We start from the raw sequence: 26,164 nt of genomic DNA on the forward strand, positions 1-26,164 counted from the left end.
AGCTTTTACTACTTCAATGGATCTTGACGACAATAATTAGAATTCAAGGGGAGCAAAGTAACATGCAGAATCTTGCAAACATGTTTCTGAAAGCACATCAACTCTGGCCTAGCCAGCGGGGATGCCTGTTTCCCATCTCCTCTGCCCTGTGTTTCCAGGACCAGCAGCAGCACAGGGTGTCTGGAGATGAATTTCAGGATGTCATAATTATGAGTTGTCTCAAGTGCTAACCAAAGACCAAAGCATTCAATAAAGTATATTTATCGAAATTTCCTCCAGAGGGAGGACCTACATCTGTGAAAAGAGTCTTTGGTGGGAAAAGTACCTGAATGTTTTCTACATTGTTTTTTCATTTCAGTTATCATGTGGCTACTCCTAGGAAGGCAAGTTGGAAATGTCAGATATTCTGCATTGCCTTCAGGTTAACCAAATCTCCTGTCGCTAGAGGATCATTCAAGGCCCTGGGCCAATACGCTTGACCAACAGTGCAACTCCTCCTGCAACTCATACCTTCTCTCACACTGAACTCCCAATAGGAATTATTACCCCTACTCTGCCCCACCTCCACTGTACTTCCCTGTGTCTTACAAGTCAAGGCAGATGCCAGCTATCCTCAAATCCTCCAGAAACCTGATTACTCCACTACTTTTCTAATTTTTTTAGCTTCAATTAAACGTTTTTTGCAGTAGTGAAGTTTGAACTCAGGGTCTCATGCATGCTAGGCAAGTGCTCTACCCTTGAGCTACACTCCCATCCCTCCTTCTCCATTTTTTTTTTTTTTTTTTGGTACTCTGGGTTGCTTAACCACTGAGCCACATCCCCAGACATTTTTTATATTTTGTTTAGAGATAGGGTCTCCCTGAGTTGCTTAGGGCCTTGCTAAATCTCTGAGGCTGGCTTTGAACTCTTGATCCTCCTGCCTCAGCCTTGTGGGATGACAGCCATGAGCCACAGTGCCCAGCTCCTTCCCTATTTTTTTTTTTAAATTTGTAGTTGTAGAAGGACAGCATGCCTTTATTTGTTTAGTTTTTTATGTGGTGCCAAGGATCAAACCCAGTGCTTCACACATGCTAGGCAAGTGCTCTGCCACTGAGCTACAGCTACAGCTCCTCCTTCCCTACTTTTTTTTTTGAGAGAGAGATTTATATTTATTTTTTAGTTTTCGGTGACACAACATCCTCATTTTATTTTTATGTGGTGCTGAGGATCGAACCCAGCGCCCCGCGCATGCCAGGCGAGCGCGTTACTGCTTGAGCCACATCCCCAGCCCCTCCTTCCCTAATTTTTTGATGCAGAATTTAAATAAGAAATCTCTTAACATTTAGCAATGCTTTTGATCACAGCAGTTATCACAATTGTAATTGCTGCCTTTTTGGATTGTGAGCCTCTGTAGGTAGAAGCCGTATCCACAGAGCTTAGTAATGCATGGGCACACAGTAAGTGTTTATAAACCTTTGAGTGACCTCAAAGGGCATATATCACTTTTAAATGCAACATGTTTTACACAAGTAAGAGCCCACATCTACACTGCACAGATCATATGCATACACAGAGGTATATAATGACCATCCAGATGAGCATGAGCATTATAGAATATTACCCAGACTCCTTTGTTGAAGTAGTGTGTGCGTGCGCGCGCGCGCGCTGGTGGAGATTTAACCCAGCGAGGAGGTCTACCATTGAGCTACACCCCCACCCCCCAATCTTTTTTTGGTTCTTATTTTAAGACAAGGTCTCTCTAAGTTGTCCAGGCTGGCCTTGACTAGCCTTCCCATTCGCTGGGATTACAGGCCTGTGCCACCACCCTGCTAATGGGCTTTAATTGCTTGGGAATGAGCCCAATTCTATCCATTCTGTGAAGGCAGGCTGGTGCAGGGGAGGACGTGACATGCCCTGATTCTTCTGCAGGTAGAATTCTCAGGATTGAGGAAAGAGTACTTTATTATAGAAAAAACCAAGAACGGGATCACAGAGGAGGCGATTTTCAACATGCAGACGGTGAAAAGTGAGCATTGAACAATTATTTTGCTTTCCCCTTTCACCACACTCTCCCAGGAGTACCAGCCCCAAAGAGACCTCTGAAGAGGAGGTTTCAGAATTCTGTGTCATCTCCCTGATACCCACTTGACGCCGAGACCATAGTGACTCTTAAGTAACCACCGTCCAAGCTTACCACACCTAGCTGGACACGTGCAGAGAGTTCAGAGCACCACGTCCAGGCTACGAAGAAGTTTCTTGCTTCTTGGCTACCAGCTCAGTGTACTTTGCACAGAGTAACCCGCATTTCTGACCCAAATCACAGCCCCAAGCTAAGAGGAGGAGCACCCATCACTGAGGCCTGGCGTTTCCTAACTAGTAAAATCAGAGGGCCGGCAACTCTTTAATTGACCCTAGATGTTGTTGATGTTTTTTTCTTCCTTTTTAAATCCAACATTTGTATCGGCTGTTATTCCTAGGGTGCAGAAGACCTTTGCTATGGTTATGGTTATGCATGCAGGCGTCCCAGAAAGGACACCGGGCGGGGCTGGGGCTGGGGGATGGGTCCTGGGGACTGGAATGAGCTGCCAAGAAGGGAGGGGAGTTCGGATAATGTCCTCAAAGACCATAGGATGGGCGATCGGTGGCCCTGGCTTGAGAAAGTGAGTGTCCCATTTATTTGACCCGTAGCCCGGACTCCCTTTTAGATAAGCAACCCGGCAGCGATCCTCTCCTTGGCCCTCCCCCGCCGCTGGAAGGGAAAGGGGGTTATTTTCGTCGGATCCCGGCGAGGCTATCCAGGGGACTCGGGCTCCCCGGGGCCGCCGCCCAGCCAGCACCCACCGCGCACAGGATGCCGCCCGGCCCCTCGGCGCTCGGGCCCCGCCCCTGCGCGAACTTGACCGCACCCACTTCCCCCGGGCTGCGCCCCCGCCGCGGCCCGGGCTGACGTCACAAGGCACCCAGCCGCTGGCGCCCCGCGGCGAGCACCCCGCGCCCGGACTCGCCGCCGCCCGCCGCTCTCTCGTGCCGACAGCCAGGCGCGCGCGTCTCTGTCCCCGCCTGGTAGCACCGCTGAAGATGGCGAGCGCGGCGCCCCAGGAGAACGCCGAGGAAGGATGCCCGGCTCCGGCTGCCGGGGAGCTGGCACTACAGCGGCCGCCGCCCCAGGCTCCCCTGGAAGAGGAGGCGCAGGAGGAAGCCCCGGAGGAAGGCGCGGCGGCAGCCGGCGCGGGGCCGCAGGTGGAGGAGGCCGCGGGCCGGGTGCCCGCCGCGGTGACCTGGCTGCTCGGGGAGCCGGTGCTGTGGCTGGGCTGCTGCGCCGAAGAACTCCTGAGCTGGAAGAGGCCGCTGCGCAGCCTGCTCGGCTTCGTGGGTGCCAACTTGCTGTTCTGGTGAGAGCTCGGGCTGGGTAGGGGCGCCAAGGAGGGCAGGTGACCTTGGGGCGCCCGGGCAGGGAAGAGGGGGTGCCCATGGCCGGGTGCGGGGCCGAAAGCCGTATACTGCGGTGGACTAAGTGTCAACCCTGCTTCACTTTCTCACCCAACCTTTCTCAAACAGGTAGATACTTCAACTTTCCTCAAAGACTCACTTGCCTGTACAGAGTTGTCACCCCCGTGTGTGCATCCAGGCTCAGAGGCGAGGTGGTCTGCAGTCCACACGCACCTGTACCTACAGATGTTCCCAGCACACTTGAAAACTTAGGCTTTCTGAAACTCACAGGTCTTGACCTGCTCTTCCATGCATGCAGGAGCAAAGGTGTTTGAACTTGTGTTCGTTCTTGCACTCCAGAGGCATATCTGGACCAGCTTAGGTACACTCTCAAGACTGCTGGCTTTATCAGCCACCAGGGATGGGCACTGAATGATTTGTTTTTCCTTCCCCTCGAGGGTTGGATTTACTGTCTTTGCTCCCTGGTGAGAAAATAGGAGGCAAACAAACAGGTGGATTATGCACATCACCCCCCCCCCCCAGGTGTGCCCAGTGTGGAAAACAGTCATATTTCCAGGTAAAGTCCCAAGAGAATACATGGGCATGTTCTTTTAATAGCCCTGAACAATGGATCTGTTTCTCCAAAAAGCCATCTTCACAGGTGAGAAGGGAAGTGTCTGACATGGAAGGCCCCTCTCATCTGTTACCTGTGTGACTGAGAGCAGAGAAAAGCTTTCTTTGCAAAGTGCAGAGTAAGCAGTTTTACTAACAAATACCTTGTTACAGGACATAGATTTCTTAACCTTAAATTGGGAAATAAATAAATGCACAATAGAGACATAGGCTGTCATTTTTCTAGATTAACTTGATCACTGTGAAGATTTTTCTGCAGATTCATGCTAGCCCTGGTTTTCTCTTAAAACAAGCTGTGTCTTGTCAGGGTTCCTGAGTCTTCTAGCCACTGGTGTTTCTCCAGTTTATTCCAGGTCTATTCTATCCTCTTATGAAGTTGCCTGAACCCTCAAATAAGGAGGATGTGCTGTATTGTGCTAGGCTGGACAGTGGCCAGTAGTCTTAGGGCTGTGTCTTACTCATTGCACCAAAAAACACCCAACATTTGAATTTTTTAAGATTTTCTTTCTTAATTTAAAAAATATATATATTTATTTTAAAAAGTAACTAATACAGTTCCTCAGTTAAAAGTTCAATAAAAAGTTTACTTTTTTATTTATTTAAAAAAGTAATCAATACAGTTCTACAGGTACAAAAGTGTAAGCATTTTGAAAATGTCTTTCCCACGATAGTCCCAGGCCTCCCATTTTCTTCCAGTGGCAACCAATGTTGCCAGTTTCCTGCGTATCTTTGCAGATAAGTTCATATTTCAGCAAATACACAATTTTCTATGCAAATTATGGAATGTCATATGGGCTGCTACTCTTCTTTCATGGTGATCCCTTCCATTTTCTTTCTCAGATGCATAGAATTCTTTTGTTAAGTATGTCTCAGATATTTAATTTGTGTCCTATGGAATCACTATGATGATTTCCAAGCTTTTGCAAATCCATTGTTAAAACTAATGGTCTTTTTCATACATCATTTTGCATGTGTACAAGTGTTTTTGAAGGTTAAATTTCCAGAAGTGAAGCTGCTGCTTCTGAGGGGTTGGGCACTTGTAATTTTAAAGGATCTCACCATATTGCATTTGCTGGGGTTTTACCAGTTTATACTCCTACCAGCCGTGTGCCTGTTTCTCTATACTCTTGCCAAGAATATTTTATGAAACTTTTTGATCTTGTAAATCTTACAGGTGGAAAAGGATATCCCAGCATGATTTTTAATTTGCATTTCTCTGAGATCAAATATTTATTTTATTATGTTCAGGAGCTACTATAATTATGTTTTGACTACATTATCTGTTTATAAATAACCTTCATCTATTTTTCAATTGGGCCATTTGTCTTTTTCTTATTGACTTTTAGAGCTCTATTAATATTAAAGACTGTAGCCTAATTTCTGTAACTATAAGTTATAAACATTTTTCTGTGATGTGTTCTTTTTGTTTGCAGTGCTGAAAATTGAGCCCAGGGCCTGGTGCATGCTAGGCAAGCCCTACCACTGAGCCGTATTCCAGCATTTATGAGGCATTGTTTAATAACACCTATTGAAAATAATGGTTTTGACATAAAATAATTGAAAGGCATATTTGGTATTATGCAGTGATGTCTTCCATCTGTATATATATATATATTTTAAATAAAAACTGTTACAGAGGCAAATAATGGCCAGACATTCAACCTAGTTATAATCTTATTTGTTTTATTTCTTCTTCTATTTACAGTATCTGCATTCCAGGTGTGTATTTTCTTTGACAGAAAGATAACAATACTGCTCTTTAAATTCTTTTTTTTTTTTTTGTACCAGAGGTTGAACCCAGGGGTGCTTAAGCACTGTGCCATATCTGCATCCCCTGGCCCCTTTTTAAAAAAAAAAATTTTAAATTTTGAGACAGGGTCTCTTTAAGTTGCTTAGGGCCTCACTAAGGTGCTAAAGCTGGCTTTGAACTTGAGATCCTCCTGCCTCAGCCTCCCAAGCTGCTGGGATTACAGGCACATACCACTGTGCCTGGCCTGCTCTTTAGATTCTGAAATATTTGTTGCTTTTGTGTCATAATTCACTGGAGTTTGATTTCATTAAAATTTTGAAGTTTCCCCTCCTTTATTTGCCCATCCAGGTTTAAAAGGCTATTCAGAGTCGAAAGATTTTTTAAATAGTGTATTTCTTATCAAATGATCTTAAATTGTATAATACTCAAACATTTTTTTCTCCTAGGAATTCTAAAGCTTGCATTTTCTGTGAGAATAGAAAAAAGATCAATGTTAGAAATATGAAGAACCCAAATCCTATCTTGATCAACAGTGATTTTTTTTTCACCTTAATTGGTATTGTTTCTTTTTTGTGGAAATTAACTTTTTAAACATATAATTTTTGAATGATTTAGTGCCTGTGCCAGCAGTTACTGGAATGACTTTCATCACCTACCCATTACCTAAAAGATTTTAGTGCCAAGCACTAGAAAGACAAAAACTGAGACATCACCATAACAAGAGGCTGTAACTCAAGTCAGCATGAAGCAAATGTGGTAGAAGCTTCTGGAAAGGACAGTTTTGAGTTTGGGAGGCACAGTGGCATTGTGTGTGGTTGGGAAATATTGTGGGGACTTCATAAGGAGATCTCTTCATGAGGAGATCATGCTTAAACCAGACCTTAATGGACAGTAATGGCTTGGGTCGACTTGGTTCATGAGCAATAGTGGTCCAGCCCTAAGGAATAAAACCAGGGGGAGAGCACCTTGAAGGTGTGCTGAGGATTTCAGCCATAGCACAAACAAATGGATGTGATGGCCACATGAGCTGGCAGAGAGCAGTGAGGGGACAAGGGACATGAGGCTGTCTAGGTGACAACAGGACATGTTGGGGGGACAGTGGTGCCTGAAAAGTTGTGCCGAGTGTTTGGATTTATTTTTGCAGTAGGTGATGGGGGCAATAAAAAATGCCTTGTAAAAGTATGGAAAATATTTTTTAAAATATATTTTTAGTCATCAATGGACCTTTATTTATAAATTTTTATGAGGTACTGAGAATTGAACCCAGTGCCTCACACTTGCTAGGCAAGTGTTCTAATGCTGAGCCACAACCCCAGACTGGAAAATATTTTAATGACTAAGTAAATGGTTTGTTCATTTCTACCATGGATTGCTATAGAAGAGTAAGAGACAGTAACTGAAGGCAGCCACCGTGGGCAGATTTTACAAGGGTTATTTGGGGCAAAAGAAGCACAAAATAACATTAGCAGAATGATTCTTTTTTTTTTTTTTTTTTTGAGACCATGTTTCTCTATGTTGCCCAGGCTGACCTTAAACCTTAAACCCCTGGGCTCAGGCTGTCCTCCTGCCTCATCCTCCCAAGGAACTGCCTAGCTGGCACTGTAAGTGAGCACACACCACACCCAGCCATATGATTCAGTTTAAAAGTTTAAAATGTCCAAAAGTGCACAGAATTGATTAAGGATACATCCATAGGAGATAAAACCACCAAAATGATTGATCATTCTTGAACAGATATACACACACACACATACACACACACACATACACACTTATCTATGATATGTTTATGAAAAAGCCTAAAATATGAAAAAAAGCTAAAACATTGATATTCACTCACAGACCACACAGAGTGCCCATCTCAAAAATCACTGTTTCCGCAACTGGAATAGATCCGGTGACAAAGAGTTCCTCAGTCCCAGGGCAGGCAGGGCCTCAGGTCATACTCCCACTCTGTACCAATGAACAACACATTTTCAAAATTCTTTTTCTTAATTTACAATTCTATTTATTTTTAAAAACAACTAACATAGCCTCCCAGTTCAAAAGTTTAAAAAGCAAACAAAGAGTAAACATTTTGAAAATCTCTTTCCCACGCCCGTCTCTGGCTACCCAGTTTCCTCCCAGAGGCAACCAGTGTTACAGTTTTCAGTACAACATGAAATGGGATGAGCACAATGAAACAGAACATGCCAGCGTATTTTTTATTTTAAAGAATCACCTGTTTGCTGTTTACTGTCAATAAAATGCACACACACTCTACACATACAAATTGCATATATGTGTATATGTTATATATGTGTGCGTGTGTGTAATCGTGATGGCAACCAAGACCTAGAATACCCCATTATCCCAAAAGGGCTTTTTGGGTTCCTTTCCTGTAAGTACCCGTTGCTGGGAATTGGTCCGTGGGAACTGGGAACTGGTCCCTATAGATTAGATTTGTCTTTCCTAAAGTCTCTGTAAGTGCTACCTTGCAGCCTTATGCCGTTTGTTCCCGGCTTCATTAATTCAGCCTAACATCTTGAGATTCACCCCCTTTGACTGCTCAGTAGTGTGCCACTTCAGGATTACAACACAATTTGTTTATTTGCAAGGTGGCTTTATTTGAGTCATTTCCACACTTGACTATTTTTATTATTGAAGCTGTGGGGAAAGTTCAGGCATAGATCTTGGGGTGAAGGGTAGGTTTTTGGTAAGGGAGTGGTGAACTCTAAGCCATGCCTTGTATGGTCATGTGATGATTGCCTCAGACTGGCAAGGAATGGAACAAAAGGTCCATCTTCTAAGGCTTCTTGCTGATCATGACTTTGAAATTTAAGGGCTTATAATTCAGCCACTCTTTGGGGGTACATTGCCTCTGTAGCCTAGAAAGCTACTGATGTGATGAAGTTTGAACTCACTAAATGCAGAGAAGCCTATGCATGGCCCTTTTACCCAGCCCATTTGGCACTCATGACCATACTGCCGTCTATTTGCCTAACTGTTGGAAATGCAATGCACTGATTTGCCTGCTGTGACTACACAGGGACACGCCTGGCACCTCTGGCTTTCGAAGATCTAGATTAGGCTGGACACTGCAGTGGGAACACTGATGGGACCCATGGAGAGTCCTTGGAGCACCATCTGTGAAGTTGGTTTGAAAGGTTACAGGGACCCACCTCCCACTTGGGGTCCAACGCCCCTTCTCTCCCAGTGCTGGTGGGTCCTCCAGCTTGTGTTTCTCCTCACAGTGTCCTTCTAGACCCAAGACATTGACATCTGCATCATCTGGGCCCCACCCCACACCTACCGAACCAGTATCTCTGGAGGTGGGATTGAGACACTTGGGTTTTCCCAGCTCTCCAGGAGATTGGATACACTGATGTCTGGGAAGTGCTGTGTTTGAGCTCTTTCTGGGGTCATGAACTCTCTTCCTCATAAGGCAACGTTTCCTTTGTAGGATGATTCTTAACTAATCCATGTTTTCTATTTGTTGAGTTAGTGATTTCTGGAGCTGCCTAAGGATTCAGGTCCCATCTGAGAGTAGTTCTCTGTTTGTTTCAAAATTCATCGCATTCTTTTCCCCAGCTGAGAAATCCTGGACTCCATGACTGCTGGATTCTTAGATGGCTTGCAGATTCTTCTGAGCATGGTTCTGTTTCTCTCCATTCCTTCTTACATGCAGCAGGCTTCCCTGGGAAGGAGCACTGGATTCTTCTGGCCACATAGCCTAAGATAGCATTTCTTATTTCAGTTACAGTAGCACACTTCTACAGCCATACTATTGTTGCTTGTGAGACACTTGCCAAACTATGTAATTATCCTTTTAGTAGTTTGTCAAACTTCAATTACTACATTGATCAATAAGGATGTTCTCATTTTGCATTCATAAATCCTATAGTAACCCAGTGAGTTATGTGTTCTATTTTGCATGAAAGGAAACTGAGGCCCATAGAAGGTGTTTGAACTATCAAAGATGACTTCAACCTGTCATGTTCCATAGAATATTCATGATGGTAATTATTGTACATTTTCCTTGTCTGGTACGGTAGCCAGTAGGTTCTAGTGACTGTTGAGCATATAAAATGTGGCTGGTGTAACTCAGGAAATACACTTTTACTTTTATTTCATTTGAATTCACATTTAAATAACCACATGTGGAGAGTGGCTAGAGTTAGCACAGTCCTAGATAATAGGCATGGGGCCAGCTCATGAAGCCATATCCATTTTCCATAAGTTCAGTGTTTTTTTGGTCTACTCTAAAGAACACTAGGAGACATCTGGGCCTTACATTTTCTAATATTACAGAATCCTTTATGATTCTAGCATTGAGTAAAAATAATTATGTTGGAAGAGGCATTGCTTCTTTTTTTATTGTCACATTATTATTTATTGGCAAAATAGTGGGATTAATTGTGATGCATTTATATATGCCCACAATATAGTGGGGTCCATCATTACCCAGCACCTCCCCCTTTTCATTCCTCATCCCTTCTCTTATCTCTTTCCTCTACTGGTCTCCCCTACCCATGGCCCCCCTTTTTTCCATGAAATACTTTTTCCCCTTCTTTTTTTAATCTTCCACATATGAAAAGAAGCATGATCCTTGGCTTTCTGAGGCTGGCTTATTTCACTTAACATGATGTTCTCCAGTTCCATCTGTTTTCCTGCAAATGATGTAATTCATTCTTCTTTGTGGCTGAGTAAATCTGCATTCTGTAACTACCCCACATTTTCCTTATCCATTCACCTGCTGTCAGACCCTGAGGCTGGTTCCATAACTGGACTGTTGTGAATCAAGCTGCTATAAACATGGGCTTGCATGTTCTGCTATAGTCTGGTGACTTCAGTTCTTTTGGATAAATACCAAGAAGAAGTACACCTGCGTCACATAATGGTTGTTTTTTGCTCTATCATCAATCCAGTCCAGGTTTCTTATCTGTGTTCCATTTGGGTAGTGGGCAGATGTGGATGAGTGTCTACTCCATGTTCAGCATGGTGCTGGGTGCGTGGAATATACCAGAAGTCCAGAAGTCTAAGGTCTGGACTTGTTTCCGAGAACTAACTCTCTGATTTAAGAGACATGACTGGTTCAGGGGATTCTGAAACAATATATCATCATGGTTCTGAATTGCATATCCCAGTCTCCAGAGTTTTGGGGTGTAGGATGAAGAGGATCTGGGACTTTGGAATTATTGATGAAAGCTCTGTGCGATTTACTGATAGATTTAGAAGAAAAGGTATAATTCTAAAGTGAGTTTAATGGCAAGGGCTTCCACAGAGGGATGAACCCAGGAATAAATGGTGGAAGAACTCTGAGCACTGTAAGAATAGGGAGGCTCACCCACTCCCATGGGGAATAAGTTTTAAGGATCAAGGAATCAATCTGGTTAGTGTAGGATTTGAAAGGAAGATATTTAGAAAAGTTTGGTGAACAGAGTTGAAATGGAGAGCTTCCTCTAGCCCAAATGAGGTAGGAAGGTTTGCAAAATAGAGAGGACTTCATTCATTAAAAGTAACTGTCCTCTTCTGTACTGAGTGGTAGCCTTGGGTGCTGACTGTCAGATACCAAGGTTCCCCATGAGTTCTCACATGGGCTGTTCTCTCCAACGTTAGTCCTAGCACCAAGTGGAGGACCCAGGAAACAGCTGTTGGTACAAGTTGAATGCTCATTCTTAAAATTCTTCGGGTCTTCCTTCCTCTCTGCTGTCAAAACTGTAAACCTCAGAGCCAACTCTCAGTCCAACTTAAGGAACTGCACAGTTTTATGGTTGTGCTATTTGGGCAACAGCTTTATCTCAGCTTCATTTTGCTACCCGGTCTTCATCTTTTTATCCTATTCTTTTTTTAAAAAATTATTTTTTAGTTGTATTGAACACAATATCTTTATTTATTATTTATATGTGGTGCTGAGGATCGAACCCACGGCCCCGTACACCCTAGGCAAGCACTCGACCGCTGAGCCCCAGCCCCAGCCCCTTATCCTATTCTTGTATATTAATGTTGCCCAATTGATGCCAATGAGTAGAATAAATGAGGTGTATCATTATTCCCAGTTGCTGAGAATTAGTGATGACTAGGACACATTCAGATCCCTGGAGAGAGAAACGGGTTAGTAAGCAAATAATTTTAATATGATTGTGCTTTGAGTGCTAGACTGACAATTGGAGGCCAACAAGAACCAGTGTGATTTCCTTAGGCAGCAAGTGAGCAGTCCTGTGGCTGGAGTGTGTCCCCTAAAAGTTCATGTGTTGGACACTTAACCCTCAAATTTATGTTGGTGGGAGGTAATCATATTAGATGAGGTCACAAAGGTGAGACTCGTCCTTCTAATTGCATCAGTGGCTCTGTAAGAAGAGGAAGAGAAACCTAAGCTAGCATGCTTGCTGTGCCTCACCCTAATGCAGCATGAGGCCCTCACCAGATGCCTTGACCGTGAACTTTAGTTTCCCAGGCTCCAGAACCACAAGCCAAATAAACCTCTGTTCTTTTTTTTTTTAATTTTATTTTTTTATTAGCTACACATGACATTACAATGATCTTGGCAATTCATACATTTAAATCATTGGGGTATAATTTCTCATTTTTCTAATTGTACAGATTGCAGAATCACACTGGTCTTAGAGTCACCTATATACATACAGCAATCATAATGTCTATTCTATTCTGCTACCTCTGTACTTTATAAATGATCCTATATGTGGTATCCATGTATAGCACAGAACACAGATTAAGACAAAGACATATGGGGATTGGGGAGGAGTCAAGATAGTTAGAATGTGAAAAGTAGGAGAGCTAATGATATCGAGTAGCTAATATATAGTAGGTCTTCAGTTAATCTATGGCAGTACACAGAGGGTAGACAGTATATTCATAAATATCATGTATAGGACAGACAAAGACAGAGAAATACAGTAGTTTTTGTGCTGGGGAGTTACAGAGGTGAGGTTAGAAAGAGAAAGGTAATTGGGACCAATTTATGAAGAGGTTGTTGTTGAATCATGCTGAGACATTTGGCCCATATCTAATAGGCAATGTGGACTTTATCTTATAGGGTATCTAAACTTCCATTAAAAGTGTAGCCAATGGGCTGGGGTTGTATCTCAGTTGTAGAGCACTTGCCTAGCATGCGTGAGGCACTGGGTTCAATTCTCAGCACTATATAAAAATAAAGATTTATCCACAACTAAAAAATATATATTAAAATATATATTACATATATATAAGTAATGGGCTGAGGTTGTGGCAGAGTGCTTGCCTAGCATGCGTAAGGCACTGGGTTTGATCCTCAGCACCAAATAAAAATAAAATAAAGATATTGTGTCCGCCTACAACTAAAAATATATATATTGAAAAAATGCAGCAAGTATTTACTGAATCTCTGTGGTGACACTGTTCTAGGTGGTAGGGAGACAGCAGTGCACAAAAAGATAAGATCCCTGTTTTCATGGAGATTGTGTTCTGGTGTTGGAAGTAGTAGAAAAAAAGACAATCAACAAATATAGGCAAGGTGAGGAGGTGCTAGATGTGAAGAAAACTAAACCTGGGGCAAGGAACATAGAGTGACAAGAAAGTGTGACTTTGCCAAGGGTCATCAGGAAGTGACCTTAAACAGACACACCCAAAGGATAAGTCAGGGAGTGATCCTAGTGGATAATTCTGGAGTGGGATGTTCCAGGGAAAAGAAATGGCATGTGCAAAGGCCCTGGGTTGGGAGTGGGCTTGGGGTGTTTATAACAAGATCGGTGTCTGAAGCCAGGTGAGCAAACAGGAGACAGCATTAATGTAGCTTAGAACTTTGTGCCACAACCCTGCCAGATTCTGCTTGTCAGTTTCTATCAATTCTTCCAGATGAATTAGAGGAGCGAGAGCTGTCAGCCAGGGACCACCAACTAGTATGCCACTGCAGGAGCACCTGGTGGTGAGCAGGGCTGACTGAAGGTAGTGGCAGTAGGGATGGGGAAGAGGAGGTGGATTCAGGGGAGACTCTGGCAAAACTGGAAGAGTTGGTGGATGGGGGAGTGACTCAGACCATGAGGGTAAATGACAGGTGGCTGGGACTGTTATTATTGAGCTCCAGGGTCACAAAGTTGTAGACGGAGCTTGGGGGTGGAAGGTGAAATGCCTAGTGTGGGGGATGCTGCATTTCTGGGTCACTGCCCACGGGGTGATTGGGCACAAGGTCGCTGCAGGGTTGGTGCTGTAGGCTGCCGTGCAGGGCCCGGGTTGAGTGGTAAGGTGCAGTGAGATGCTGGGTTTGGTTCTTGAGGGAGGGTGGAGTTTGCTGGGGAGCATTTGTTGGGGACAAGGAGACGAGCAGGGAGGGAGTGTCAGGGAGGCTGACATGACCCAGGTGATGACTAGAAAGAGAACCAGAAAGCAAGGAGAGGCAGCGTGGATGTGGATGAGCCCCTGGAAAGAGGTTTTCTGCAGAAGCCACAGAGCTACTGCTGGTGTCAGCGAACATCCAACTTGCAATTACTGCTCCAACATGTGGGGGAATAGTAGGAAGATGCCATCCTTGAAACAGGAAGGGAACCCCCACCAGAAAGACTCCTCAGCTCCTAGAAGTGTAAGAAATAAATTTATGTTATTTATAAGCTGCCCAATTATGAGATTTTTGTTACAGCAGCACAAACCAACTAAGACATTCTCCTTGATGCTGCCTGGCTTTCATGCCCAATGGAGTGCCATATTTTGAATGTCAGGATCTTTCTCCTTCTGTAGGGTCCTCCCCACTCCTGCACCATGACATTCTTTCCTCTTTCTCCAGAGTCCTAGAGAAGTCAGGATAAGGACTTTGAAGGACAGTGGAATTTCTGATGAAGGGGACAACAGAGAGACAAGATTGGTGACACAGAGGAGGGGATAGAGGAGGGGATAAGTGACAGCATGAGGCTCTAGGAGAGGCTGAAGGGGAAGATCAGAGGTCCCTTTTTTGTTTTCTTTTTTTGGTACTAGGGATTGAACTCAGGGGCACTTGACCACTGAGCCACATCCCCAGCCCTATTTTGTATTTTATTTAGAGACAGGGTCTCACTGAGTTGCTTAGTGCCTCGCTTTTGCTGAGGCTGGCTTTGAACTCACAATCCTCCTGTCTCAGCCTCCTGAGCCGCTGGGTGTGCACCACCATGCAGGGCAGAAGGTCACCTTTTCCTCTGATATTGAGGAGGAGGGGAAGGACAGTGTGCTTGTGAGTTTGTAGGTGAGTGCAGGATATCACATGCTGCCCCGGGGTGTGTGCTGTCTCTGAAGGAGGACAATGGCATCTGCCCAGCTTGGCAATGAGGTGCCTGGCTGTGGCTTTCGTGGGGAGGAACATCAGCAAACCACACAAGCTAACTGGGGTGGTGGGGTGGTTCGATTACCCTGTTTTCTTGACCTGCCTATGGTTGGCCATTTTTTCAGTGAATAGGTTTTGGATGAGGTTCCTGCGTCTTCATCTTTGTCCTCACGGACTTGATTTTTTTCAAGGAATAATTTTAATGGAAAGGCATGAAATGTCGTACTCCGGGACCCCTATTTATATTTGATTTCCTGTTGCTAAAGGTGAGCTGAGTCCTTGACAGCCACACATCACTTCAGGTGTGCTTTCAGAAGCCTGCAACTCAGGTATTTGCAGAGATCCTGTCAAATGACTCAGGGCTGTGCTCCTTGTCCTGCTGGTCTCAGTTTATTTGGAGAAGTTTTGGGGTCTGAGCTGAAGAAAGCAGTACCTGGGTGAAGATGTGCTGGGTGAGGTGTGGCCACTCCCATGCTCCTGAGGGTGACCTTAGAACCAAGGGGGAAGAGTGTGACCTACCCATGGGCAGTGGCCTCCTTCTCTTCCCAGATGTAGAGGGACCTCCCATTGAAAGACAGACTCAGATGACACACAGAACTCCCTCAGGCTGTGGCCATGTGGGATCCTGGGTTTCTAGTAAACCAATTTGGCTTCTGGGTGGTGAGCAGGTCATCTTCTGGCAGATTCCCGGGCCAGCGTTCTGTGTGATTTCTCCTCTTGACTCCTGCAGCGGCCATTGATAATAGCAATGACCGCGTATTGGGCTCCACTTTGCTGGGCACTTGGTAGCATCGTCATTTAATTATTAGCAGCAAAGTGTCTTTGGCCTATTTGACAAAAGGGATGTCGAGGCTCAGGGTAGGTAAGTAACTTGTCCCCCAGTAGCAGCATGTGGCGAGTGGGGATTCCGACCTGGTTTCCATAGGCTCATCCCCCAGTGAACTGCCCTGCAGGGTGGGGGTGCAGTATACAGTGACAGCAGGACTCCAGTGGCCCTTCACTCTGTGCCCAGGAGGACAAAGTTAAGTCACTTCTCAAATTAAAGCTTCAGCTGTCTCCTGCATAACTTGCTTTCTCTGTCTACTTCAGAGAAAGAGGTCAACTGATTTTTCTGACTAAAATTTCAGCACCAGTCCCAGCTCATCGCTGCCGAGGTGCCCCTGCCACCTGTTGTTTTTTTTGTTGTTGTTTTTTTCTGTTCTGGGCCTTCGTTTTCCAGCCTGGGTGTGTGCATCTTTGAGTTGTCATGTGGCCCAGTTTCCTATCTCACTTCCCCTTTGCAGCTGCCCTCTGACCCAGGGTGGCTCTTCTTAGGTGAAAAGTCTCACGGATCCCTGCCTTTCGCAGATGGCTGCACACTGTGTGGTGCACGGTGGATCGTGAAAGATGTGTGGTACAGGATGCGGGCCTGGGCGGCCCTCGCGTTTTGGGAAGTGACCTGTTGACTTTAAGGAGGACATGTGCGCACTGTGGGTGGAGTCGGGCAGCTGGGCTGGTGTGCGTGGAGTCTTTATTGAAGAAGCACCAAGGGAAGCAGGAGAGCCCATGTCAACTGCCTCTCCTTCTTGTTCACTTGGCAAAGCCAATGAGCCCTTTTCAGCTCCTTTTGCCCCCTGGGCCTGCACCCTCCTCGTCTAAGGCCCTGGTATTTTCATCTTCCCTTCCCAGCTTCCTCTTTGTCCTTGGGTCTTAACACTCACATCCTCAACAAGGTCATCCCTAGCCACCTTCCTTAGATCTTGCCTATTGCCCGAGTCCATTTTCTGCTGCTATAACAAAATACCTGAGACTGGGTAATTTATAAAGAAGAGATTTATTGGCTCACATTCAGGGGTCTGGGAAGTTCAAGGACATGGTGCCAACAGCTGGCCAGGGCCTTTGTGCTGCATCACAGCGACATGGAAGGTAGAAGAACAGGAGCGAGGCCAGCAAGGGAGGGAGGGGGCCAATCTCGCTTTTATATCAAACCCACTCCTGTAAAAAGTAACCTGAGATAACAGTGTGAATCTGTCTTTGAGGATGGAGCCTTTGTGACCAAAGTTGCTTCTTATTAGGCCCCAGCTTCCAACCTTTTGCATTGGGGATGAGATTTTCAACACACAGTCTTTGAGGGACTACGTTCACACTGTAGACCCTGCAGATTTCAATGTCGGAGGTTCTGTGTTCTTCAGAGAACTTGGTGCAATTGGAAGATATTGTGGTTGTTTTTCTGTGTGTTCATTTTTCTAATATTTAGAAAATTATTAAAACTCTGTCATATATACCACTTGGGTCAAAGGAAAAAATAAAGAAAGAAAAACTCACACTGCAATTCCAGAGCATGCAGTAAGTGAAACACAAATATTTCACGTGGAAATGAGCCCCTTCTTACCTTGGTATCAACCGAGTCCACTGGGCCGGCACTGAGAGGCAACTCTGGTCCTGTCTCGCCTGCTTCCCAGACGTTTTCACAATAACCCCTGTTAATGTTGGTGCTCTTAAAAAACTTTAAGACTTAAAAAATAATAATCTTGAAATGCCAGGTCATGACGTAGCCATCTAAGACATTAATTTCCTCCTCACTCCCTAATTCCACGAACCCTTCCAGTCGTACTTCTGCTTTTATGATATCACCGTTTTGGTTCCATCATCATGACTGTGTAAATACTGCTCATACCTGAACTAAGTAGAATGCCTTGTTTATATTTTCTTTCTCATACAATTTTATTTTGTTATCACTCTTAGCATTTTTTTTTTCTTTATCTTTTTAACTCTCTAGCATACCTGAAAAATTCCTTTTGATAAAGGACAAATATCAGGACATGTCTATCTCTCTGACCCCCTCGACCCCTTGCCTTCAAGAAGCCCTCATTCTTTCTTGTCTTATAGTCCCTTGGGCATGCTGTCCACTGAGGACATCTGTATCTTTCTCTTTTTCCTTCTCTCCTGTGTGGGAGCCTCTAAATGGACTCAGACTGAAATTGGGGGACAGGAGAAAGTCAGCATCTTGAACAGGGAGGCCCCATTTCCTCTCCTGGAGAGTATTCATGATAACTTAAGGATTTCCTATGATTATTCTGGTTCCTTATTCCTGTGTGTTTTGCAGTCTGGTCGATGTTGGAGGCATTGTGAAGTATTGAAGGGGCCCTTAGAGTCCTGTTCCTGTTACAGTACAGGAACCCAGGCTGACTGGAGTGCCGTGTGCCGGCTGAGGTGTGGCCACTCCATGGGATTCCCTGTGGCCCAGCAGATGAGGCCCCACCCACACAGGGAGCCCCAGGGTGGGTTTTGGGGATTGTCTGGTTTTGGGGACTGGCTGACATGCTGACATCTCTGTGGTGGGCAGGGCAGGTGGGAGGAGAAGCCTGACTGTGTGCCAGGAGCTGACCTAGAGGGTGGCAAGGAGGCAGGAGCCCTAGTCTTCAGCTGTTAGCTGTACGGTTGATACCACCAGAGGCTGAGGCCCTCTGCTCTCATCTCTGAGAGTAGGTGGGGGTCCTTGCTCGTCCTCTTTGGGTGGGTGGGGAGATCTCAAGTTCTAGGGGTTGTGAATTTTCAGAGTTCTCTCTTCAGACCTGTCCTCTCCCAGGGCTGTCCATTCGGAGATGCTCTGGGGTCTTCAGCACAGTGGACGTGCTGTGAGAAGGACTTACCTTGGTGTCAGTGATGGGCATGTGGGTCTGCATGTTCTTACCTTGCCTGCCGACTGGGTTGTCAGCCTGAACCTGCCCTGTCTCCAAGACCGTGCTGCTGTCTTGGCTGGCTCCTCCCCCGCTTCCTGTCTCTTCTGGGTGTGTCTTTGCTCTTATTTTACGCTTATTCTAGCCTGGTGAGGGAATGAGGGAGAAAGCCGTGTTCAGTGTGCCCAGCTGGACCACAGGGAATCCTCTCCCACCTCAGAGCTGCCTCCAGGGGTGGCATATGCTAGGTCAGTGGCTTTAGCTGTGAGTCCCCAGCACTGTAGCATATAGTAGGTGCTCCATAACTGAATAGGTGAAACTGTAGTGACGCTTCTCAGCTTTTTCATCTGTTTCCTCACGATTCCCGTGATATGGGAGACAGGTGTGCAGTCCCGCAGGTACCTCCCTGGAGAAGGGTAATTCTGCTTTTCCCGTGTTCTTCTCCACATACTCACTGCCATCATGAGAAAGCTTCCCAAATCCAAGTACAGCACTTTGTAGATTTTATATTAAAAACTGGCTTGAATGGTACTTTATTACTGAGCAACTCATATCTAGGATATGAATTATTTTTTTACAAAGTATAATATTCATGAATAAGGTATATCAGACTAACTAGTTTTATTAGCATGAAAATGGCACTTTATGGCATATTATTTTATTTATAAAAATTTTTTTAAAAACTAAATAAGTAGAACACGATCCGGTAACTAAAGGGGCCTCATATATCAAACTCCAGATCCCAGGTGTCTCTGGGGCACTTGGTGGGATGGTGAACTTCAGTGTCGTGGGTCCAGATGACTCAGCAGGGTCTGTGGCTACGCAGGGGTGGGCAGGATAGTTCAGGTCCCCCTGCCACCTGGGATCCACCAACAACAGTGGGTCTTGGAACTGAGAGTCTCTTGGGAGAGGTGACAAGTGAGCAGGAAGTACCCTGGCTGGTACCGACGTGGCAACAGGGTTTCCTCCGCGAGGGCGCACTTGTGCTCAGCGTGGGATGATGACAAGTGGTTTGGGTGAGTGACGGTGGGAAGGCCTTCCAGGCCGAAGGAGTGTCAGAAAGCGGGTGGGGGAGATGGGCAGTGGGAGATAGGTGACCGTCAACGATGCATCCCTGGTCCTTTCCATTAGCAAACACTCACCAGGGACAAGGATGAGTCAGTGGAAGTCGCCTTGCTGAACTGGGACGCCATGCCTTCTTCCCTCGTACCCTCCCTCGGGGGAAGAAGCTGAGGTTCGAGCCTTTCTGGCCTGTTCCCATCAGTGCTGTGCCAGGCTAAGTAGGTGGCGTGGTAGTGCAGCTGGGGCTAGGAAGGACCTAGAGGGGATGTTGCTTGAGCTGGGACCCCATTAGGGGTTGGTGGGAATGAGCTGGGTTGCCAGGTGTACAGGGGCCAGGGTTGTTCTAAACCCAGTAGCGCAGCACATGGGAATCCAGAGGGAAGGGCATCTGCTTGGGGAGCAGTGCAGGGTGAGGCCAGGCAGGAGAAGAGACACCCGAGTCAGGCGGGCAGTGACGGAGTGAGGGCCAGCCCCAGCAGAATCAGGGTCTGCCCAGGAGGCCCCTCCATAGTTCCTTACCTCTGGAACAAGGAGATGGTGTCTGGCAGGGCAGGAGCTGAGGGGGCGGAGTTGTGTCAGGACCCAAAAGGTCTCAGGCACTAGACCAGGGACAGGGAACCTGCAGGCCCGGGAGCCAGTGGGGCCTGTAGATAACTCTGGAGCTCACATGGTACATTCTGTACATTCAGAAAAGGCAGGGGGCAGGAAGGAGCGGGTGTGGGTGGCCACTTTGGCATCTGGAGAGGACAGAGTGAGGAAGAAGCCTGTGGGGACCCCTCATTCCACAGGGACCCGCTGGTCATAGTTACCCAAGGTCACCTGGTGGGTGGGAGAGGCCGAGGGGCACTGCTGGTTTGAAGTGGCCTTCTTCCCAGTGTGGGGCTCTGACAGAGTCTGCAGCCAGGCCCAGCCCTGGAAGCTCCCTGGGGTATGCAGAGTCCAGCAGAGAAAGGCAACAGCATTTTTTGGCACCCAGGTTAGGGCTTATCAAGATTTGGTAGATTTTGGCTTTAACGATGAAGACCCAGTGACAAACCTGTGACTCACTAATGGGTTAACTGCTTACCCTGTTTAGGCCGTTCCTCTGGAGCATCTCTGGTGAGGAGGTGGCATCCCCACCACGTTCCCATCTTACAGAGGACACTGAAGCCCAGGGCGGTGAAGTGACTTGCGGAGGCCGGTCATGGGGGAATGTCTGCAGAGTTTTCCTTGACTTTTTGGCTCCTTTTGTCCCCTCCTCAGGGTTGGCCAGCCCACTTGTTCAATATTCTCTCTCCGTCACGTGGTATAGATGAACTGCTCTGTAGTTGGTCTAATGCTGACTTACAGCTTCTAGAGTCTGAGGTATGCAGAAATCATGCTGTTATTTCTCATGCTTGAGCTCTTCAGGGCAAGCTTACAGTGTTTCTTCTTGTCTTTTGAGCACCCAAGACCCCACTCTTGCTTGCTGTGTGCAAGGTGTATTTTAATTTCCACGGTCTATTCTTGAGGAGGATGGAGTTTGCTTGGGGCTTCTGTGCTGTACATCCACAGAAAACAGCACTCGCGGACCCCCTGAGTGGTCAAGGAGGCCGCCCTGGCTGGGCCTGCTGGGCCTTGCTGGGTTGTGCCCTGGGGGTCAGGTGTCAGACTGGGCAATTGGCCTGGCTTTGGGGGAACAGTGTGGGATTCTAGAGTACGTACGATGTGCCTAAATGAACAAAAAAGGCTGAGAGAAACTCATGCCCCGCCCTTGGTGGCACGGTATTCAAGACAAATATTCTCATCTGTCACTGACCAGGATACAACCAGCTGAGACCACGTCGTTGCTATTTACATTTTAGGCTGGGTTTGGAGCTCAAGGTCATAGAGGTGTCAGTATCCCCTGTCCGCTTCCAAAGGCTACCCTGGCAGTTTCTCTCGTGTCTTGTCAGTCTGTGAAGTGCTGAAAGAAATGTGTCTGAGATAAAGCCGATTTTAGCTGAAGATTCACAGGAAGAATTAAAATCATCTGGGACCCTGAACTCTGCCCAGTGCTTTTCAGGTACTAACCTGTTTCCGGTATTTCAGCCTGGGAGATACTTATTCCTGTGATTCAGTTGTACCAGTCTGGACCTAGTAAATCAGGTTGTTTGTTTTGTGGGCAGCTAAATCCTTAAAAAAAAAAAAAAGACATCCGTATGATGAAATAAAAGAGAGGAAATCTTTGTTCCAGTTTAACAACCTTATTTTATAGCTGAAGGAACTGAATTCAAGTTCCTTGTCACCCACAGTGAGCTGGTGACAACATGGCTGGTGTCAGAGTCTCTCCATGGTGTTTCTCCGGTTGCTCAACTGTGTCTTGGGGGAATCTTCCAAGGGTCTGCAGTGGGTGTAGGGACAGATTTCCTGAAGCTCTGCCAGGACCTTTAAAAGCTTTCAAGCATAATCCTCAGACTTTTGCCTTAGATGTCACCATCCCTTGCTACTTTCCTGAAAAGTGAGCCAGAGTTTGTGAAAAGTTGCTTCAATAAAAGGAGGCAGAGGAGGGCTTCTGCTTGCCCATAGTAGTTCTGACTTGCGTTTGGCCACATCTGCTTGATATAAGGTGTTTGGCTAATGGTCATACAGCCTTTCAAATAACAAGAGTGACTACGTCCTAGGAAATCTTTCATGGAGGGGATTCTTGGCAGTTAAAAATTCATTTCCTGTTCACAGGAAACATTTTTATGTGATCCTTAGTGAGAAATCGATACTGGCGTTTTATACTAAAACACCAAGACCTGTTAAAATGGACATGGTCACTTTAATAGTTGTATTAGTTATCATAACACAACTTTAGGAGATCTCTCTCCAAAAGAGCATTTTACCTTTTGTCATTAAGAATCATCCCTAGCTATGACACGCATTACAGGTGTCTGCAAACAAGAAAACATACATTCACTCAGTGCTCAAAAAAATCAGACCTTTGTTGTGAAATACAAACAAAATTTAAAAACAAGAGTCAGAGGATCCATTAGAATAGCATGGTTTAGGGCGGTATAGGCTTGAGCTCACCAGCACCCTGCCAGGGGAGTTTCACCAGGATTCAGAAGGTGGCTTCATGGACTGAGTCATAGTTGCTCAGAGTTGCATCAAATCAAATCCATCTTTGTAAGTGGAAGAAATGGCTCACGAGCTAAAGGAGGGACACCACGACTGTCCTCATGTAGTTGTTTCCTGTAACCTGAGTGGGTAATGTCTTGGGGCATTGACTGTATTATGGAAATCTTACTTCATCTGTTTCTTTACCTTTATGGAATGAATGTATATCTTCTTGGCTTACCTTTTTTGTTTTTGGGAGGGGGGGAAGCTACTGGTAATTGAACTCAGGGGCACTCAACCACTGAGCTACATACCCAACCCTATTTTGTACTTTATTAGAGACAGTGTCTTACTGAGTTGCTTAGTGCCTTGGATTTGCCTAGGCTGGCTTTGAACTCTCAATCCTCCTGCCTCAGCCTCCTGAGGTGCTGGAATTACAGGTGTGTACCACCACACCTGGCTTGGCTTACCTTTGAAATTAACTTCCAAGTGCCTTTGAACAAATTAAAAATAGCTTGCATCATTATGTCATCTATAACTTCAAGAATTTTTAGGAGAGACTTTTAACCAGTTTATTATCAGAGACTATGAAAAATGATGTGTTAAACTTTTAAGTTTTTTTAATATTTATTCTTTAGTTGTAGTTGGACATAATACCTTTATTTTATTTTTTATTTTTATGTGGTGCTGAGGATCAAACCCAGGGCCTCACTCTTGCTAGGCGAGCGCTCTACCACTGAACCACAACCCCAGTGTGGCTTAACTTTTTTTTTCTTATAAAAGTTATCTAAATATTGAAAGATATTTAACAATGAAATTTCACTTTTTGCTCAAGTCCTAAGTTTATTGGAATAGACTTTTAAAAAATATAATTGAGTGGGAATGAAAATGTGATTTTAAAACTGCTTTTCTGTTCTTTTTAATTAACCAGTATACACAAATGATAGCTTTTGCTTATCAAAATGGAAATTTGGCTTCAGGAGAAATTTTATTTTTAATAACAACATTGAATATAGCTGAAAAGTTCAGCCTGCTTATCTACTATTCTGTGTATGATGGAGATATTTAGTTCTGTGTATATTCCATCTTTCAGCTCTGATGTTGCCCAGAAAATCTCTGCTGTGCGGGGGTTTTGCCTGAAGCAGAAAGGTGGATATCTTAAGACTTTTGAGACCATGTTCTATGACAGTCTTGCCACCTGCCTGTGACATTCAAGAGCATGGCTGTGGCCAAAGAACCTGGGCTACAGAATGTCAATGACGATCTTCGGCTTTTAGTTAATAAAAGTATCAGATGTTTGGAAAGACGCCCAGACATGTACATTTACATCTGTATATACACACACACACACAGATATAGTATATATTATATTTATATAGTATTGGGGTGTTTTTCACAGCTACAGAGCTACAGCTGCATGTCAGCTACAGCTCTGCTGGTGATGAGTCGTGAACCCCGCCCTCTTGACCTACCCAGTTGCCACATAGCTTTAGCATGGGGCAAATTAGGGAAAGCTAGATTAACTTTTTGTGATGCTGTAGTCTGAATATGATTTGTCCCCTCTAAAACTCATTGACATTTTATCTTCATTTTGAAATATTAAGAGGTGGGACCAGGTGGGATCTTTAAAGGTGATTAGGGCTCTGCTCTCAGGAATGGATTAATCTACTTATGTGCTTAGTGGATTAATGGGTTAATGAGTTATCTGGAGAGCAGATAGGCTATAAAAGCCAATTTGGCTAGGACTCCCAAGATCACATTTCCTGTCTTGCTGCCTGACGCCCTGAACTGCCCAGGGACTCTGCCATCAAGAGGGTCATCAGCAGTTGCAGCCTCTTGACCTTGGGCCATGACTGTGACCAAAATAAATCTTTGTTTATAACTTACCCTGTCTATGGTATTGTGTTATTAGCAACAGAAAATAGACAAGAAGAATGGGTAATCAGAAGCTGGTGCTTCTGTTAAAGAAGAAATAGTCTAAGGCAAGACCCAAGGGCCTCTCATGTTGTGCATTGCTCCCCACAATGTCTTCAAAAATAATATGGAGCTGGTATGGTGGTGCATGCCTGTAATCCCAGCAGTTTGGGAGGCTGAGGCAAGAAGATTGTGAGTTCAAAGCCAGTGTCAGCAACTTAGTGAGGCTCTAAGCAACTCAATGAGACCCTGCCTCTAAATAAAATATAAAAAAGGCTGGGGATGTGGCTCAGTAGTTAAGCACCCCTGGGTTTAATCCTCAGTATAAAAAAAAAAAAGAAAATTGTAATTTTAGTTTTACTTATTTTTATTTTTAGTTGTAGATGGACACAATACCTTTGTCTTGTTTATTTTTATGTGGTGCTGAGGATTAAACCCAGTGCCTCACATGTGCGTGATCTGGACTACATCCCCAGCTCCAAAAAAGGAAATTTTAATGTTCCCTGTACATTTTTTTTTTCAATTTTGCAAGTGGTTACTGTTATGATAGTGTGCTGTAGAGAATTCACAATTAACCATTACATTGATTACACGAATGATTAATGAATGGCTTAACTGAATTGTTCACTCACTGAACCCTGAATGACAACCCCAGTGGCCCAGGGCTGGGGTGACACTGGCGAACAGGGAAGAGTGGGTCCTGTCTTCGTGGGAATGCCTACTTTTGAATGGAAGGAGTGGTAGTAGACAGACGAACAGGCAAGCAGACACCCAGGTGGGACTCCAGAGTGTTGGGAGCAGAAGCGTGCTCTGGGAGCCAGGGGAGCCCTGGTTGATGGCAGGCTGCCACCAGCCTCGGTTGGGTCTTCCTTGCTCTGCTGCTGCCAAGCTGACCACTATGTGTGGGGTGGTCAAGAATTGATTGCTGTCCCTTTGCCAAGCCTTTGAAAACAAACTCCTTTTGCCCAAGAACCAAGGTTTTCATTTATCAAAATGGGCAAGGCCTTTTGGGCATATGGATTTAAAGTTCTGATATAGCTGAATGCATGATTTGGGATTTTCAGCAGATTTGTTCCACCAAGGGCATTCCTCTGTCATTATTTGTAAACGGTTTCCCCTCCCATCCCCTCCTCATCTGCTAGAGATGTAAGCCTGTGGTTGGAATGAGGCCAGGTTCTGGTTCTGATTGTGGAGTTGAAACTCAAGAGGAGATTTCTTGCTCGTGTTTAATGTTGAGTGTTCTAAAGACTGAGGCTGTGCTGCTCACGTGGAGAGATGAATGAGAAACCGTCATCTTCTGTATTGTGTAGTCTTTTGTTCCTGTTCCCTGTATTGTTTTCCCTGGGCTTTGTCTGCCTTGCTTGGAGAGTTCATATGGTGCTGGAAGTCTCAGGTGGAATTATCTAGAGAGGCATATGTTTTCCATTGGAG

General features: G+C 45.2%; 1 protein-coding gene across 1 annotated transcript in view; it reads left to right on the forward strand.

The window, feature by feature from the left end:
• Positions 1-2,950: 2,950 nt before the first annotated feature.
• The window catches only part of Retreg1 (reticulophagy regulator 1), a 140,887-nt gene continuing 117,673 nt past the window's right edge, over positions 2,951-26,164 (forward strand). Inside the window, exon 1 of the mRNA XM_046456393.2 lies at positions 2,951-3,371. Coding sequence (XP_046312349.1) covers positions 3,058-3,371 — 314 coding nt within the window. The 5' untranslated portion in view covers positions 2,951-3,057. The remainder of the gene's footprint in view (positions 3,372-26,164) is intronic.

This window comes from Marmota monax, unplaced genomic scaffold, assembly GCF_021218885.2.
Source record: "Marmota monax isolate L192 unplaced genomic scaffold, Marmota_monax_Labrador192_F-V1.1 WCK01_AAM20220418_F8-fsc00037, whole genome shotgun sequence".
Taxonomy (NCBI): Eukaryota; Metazoa; Chordata; class Mammalia; order Rodentia; family Sciuridae; genus Marmota; species Marmota monax.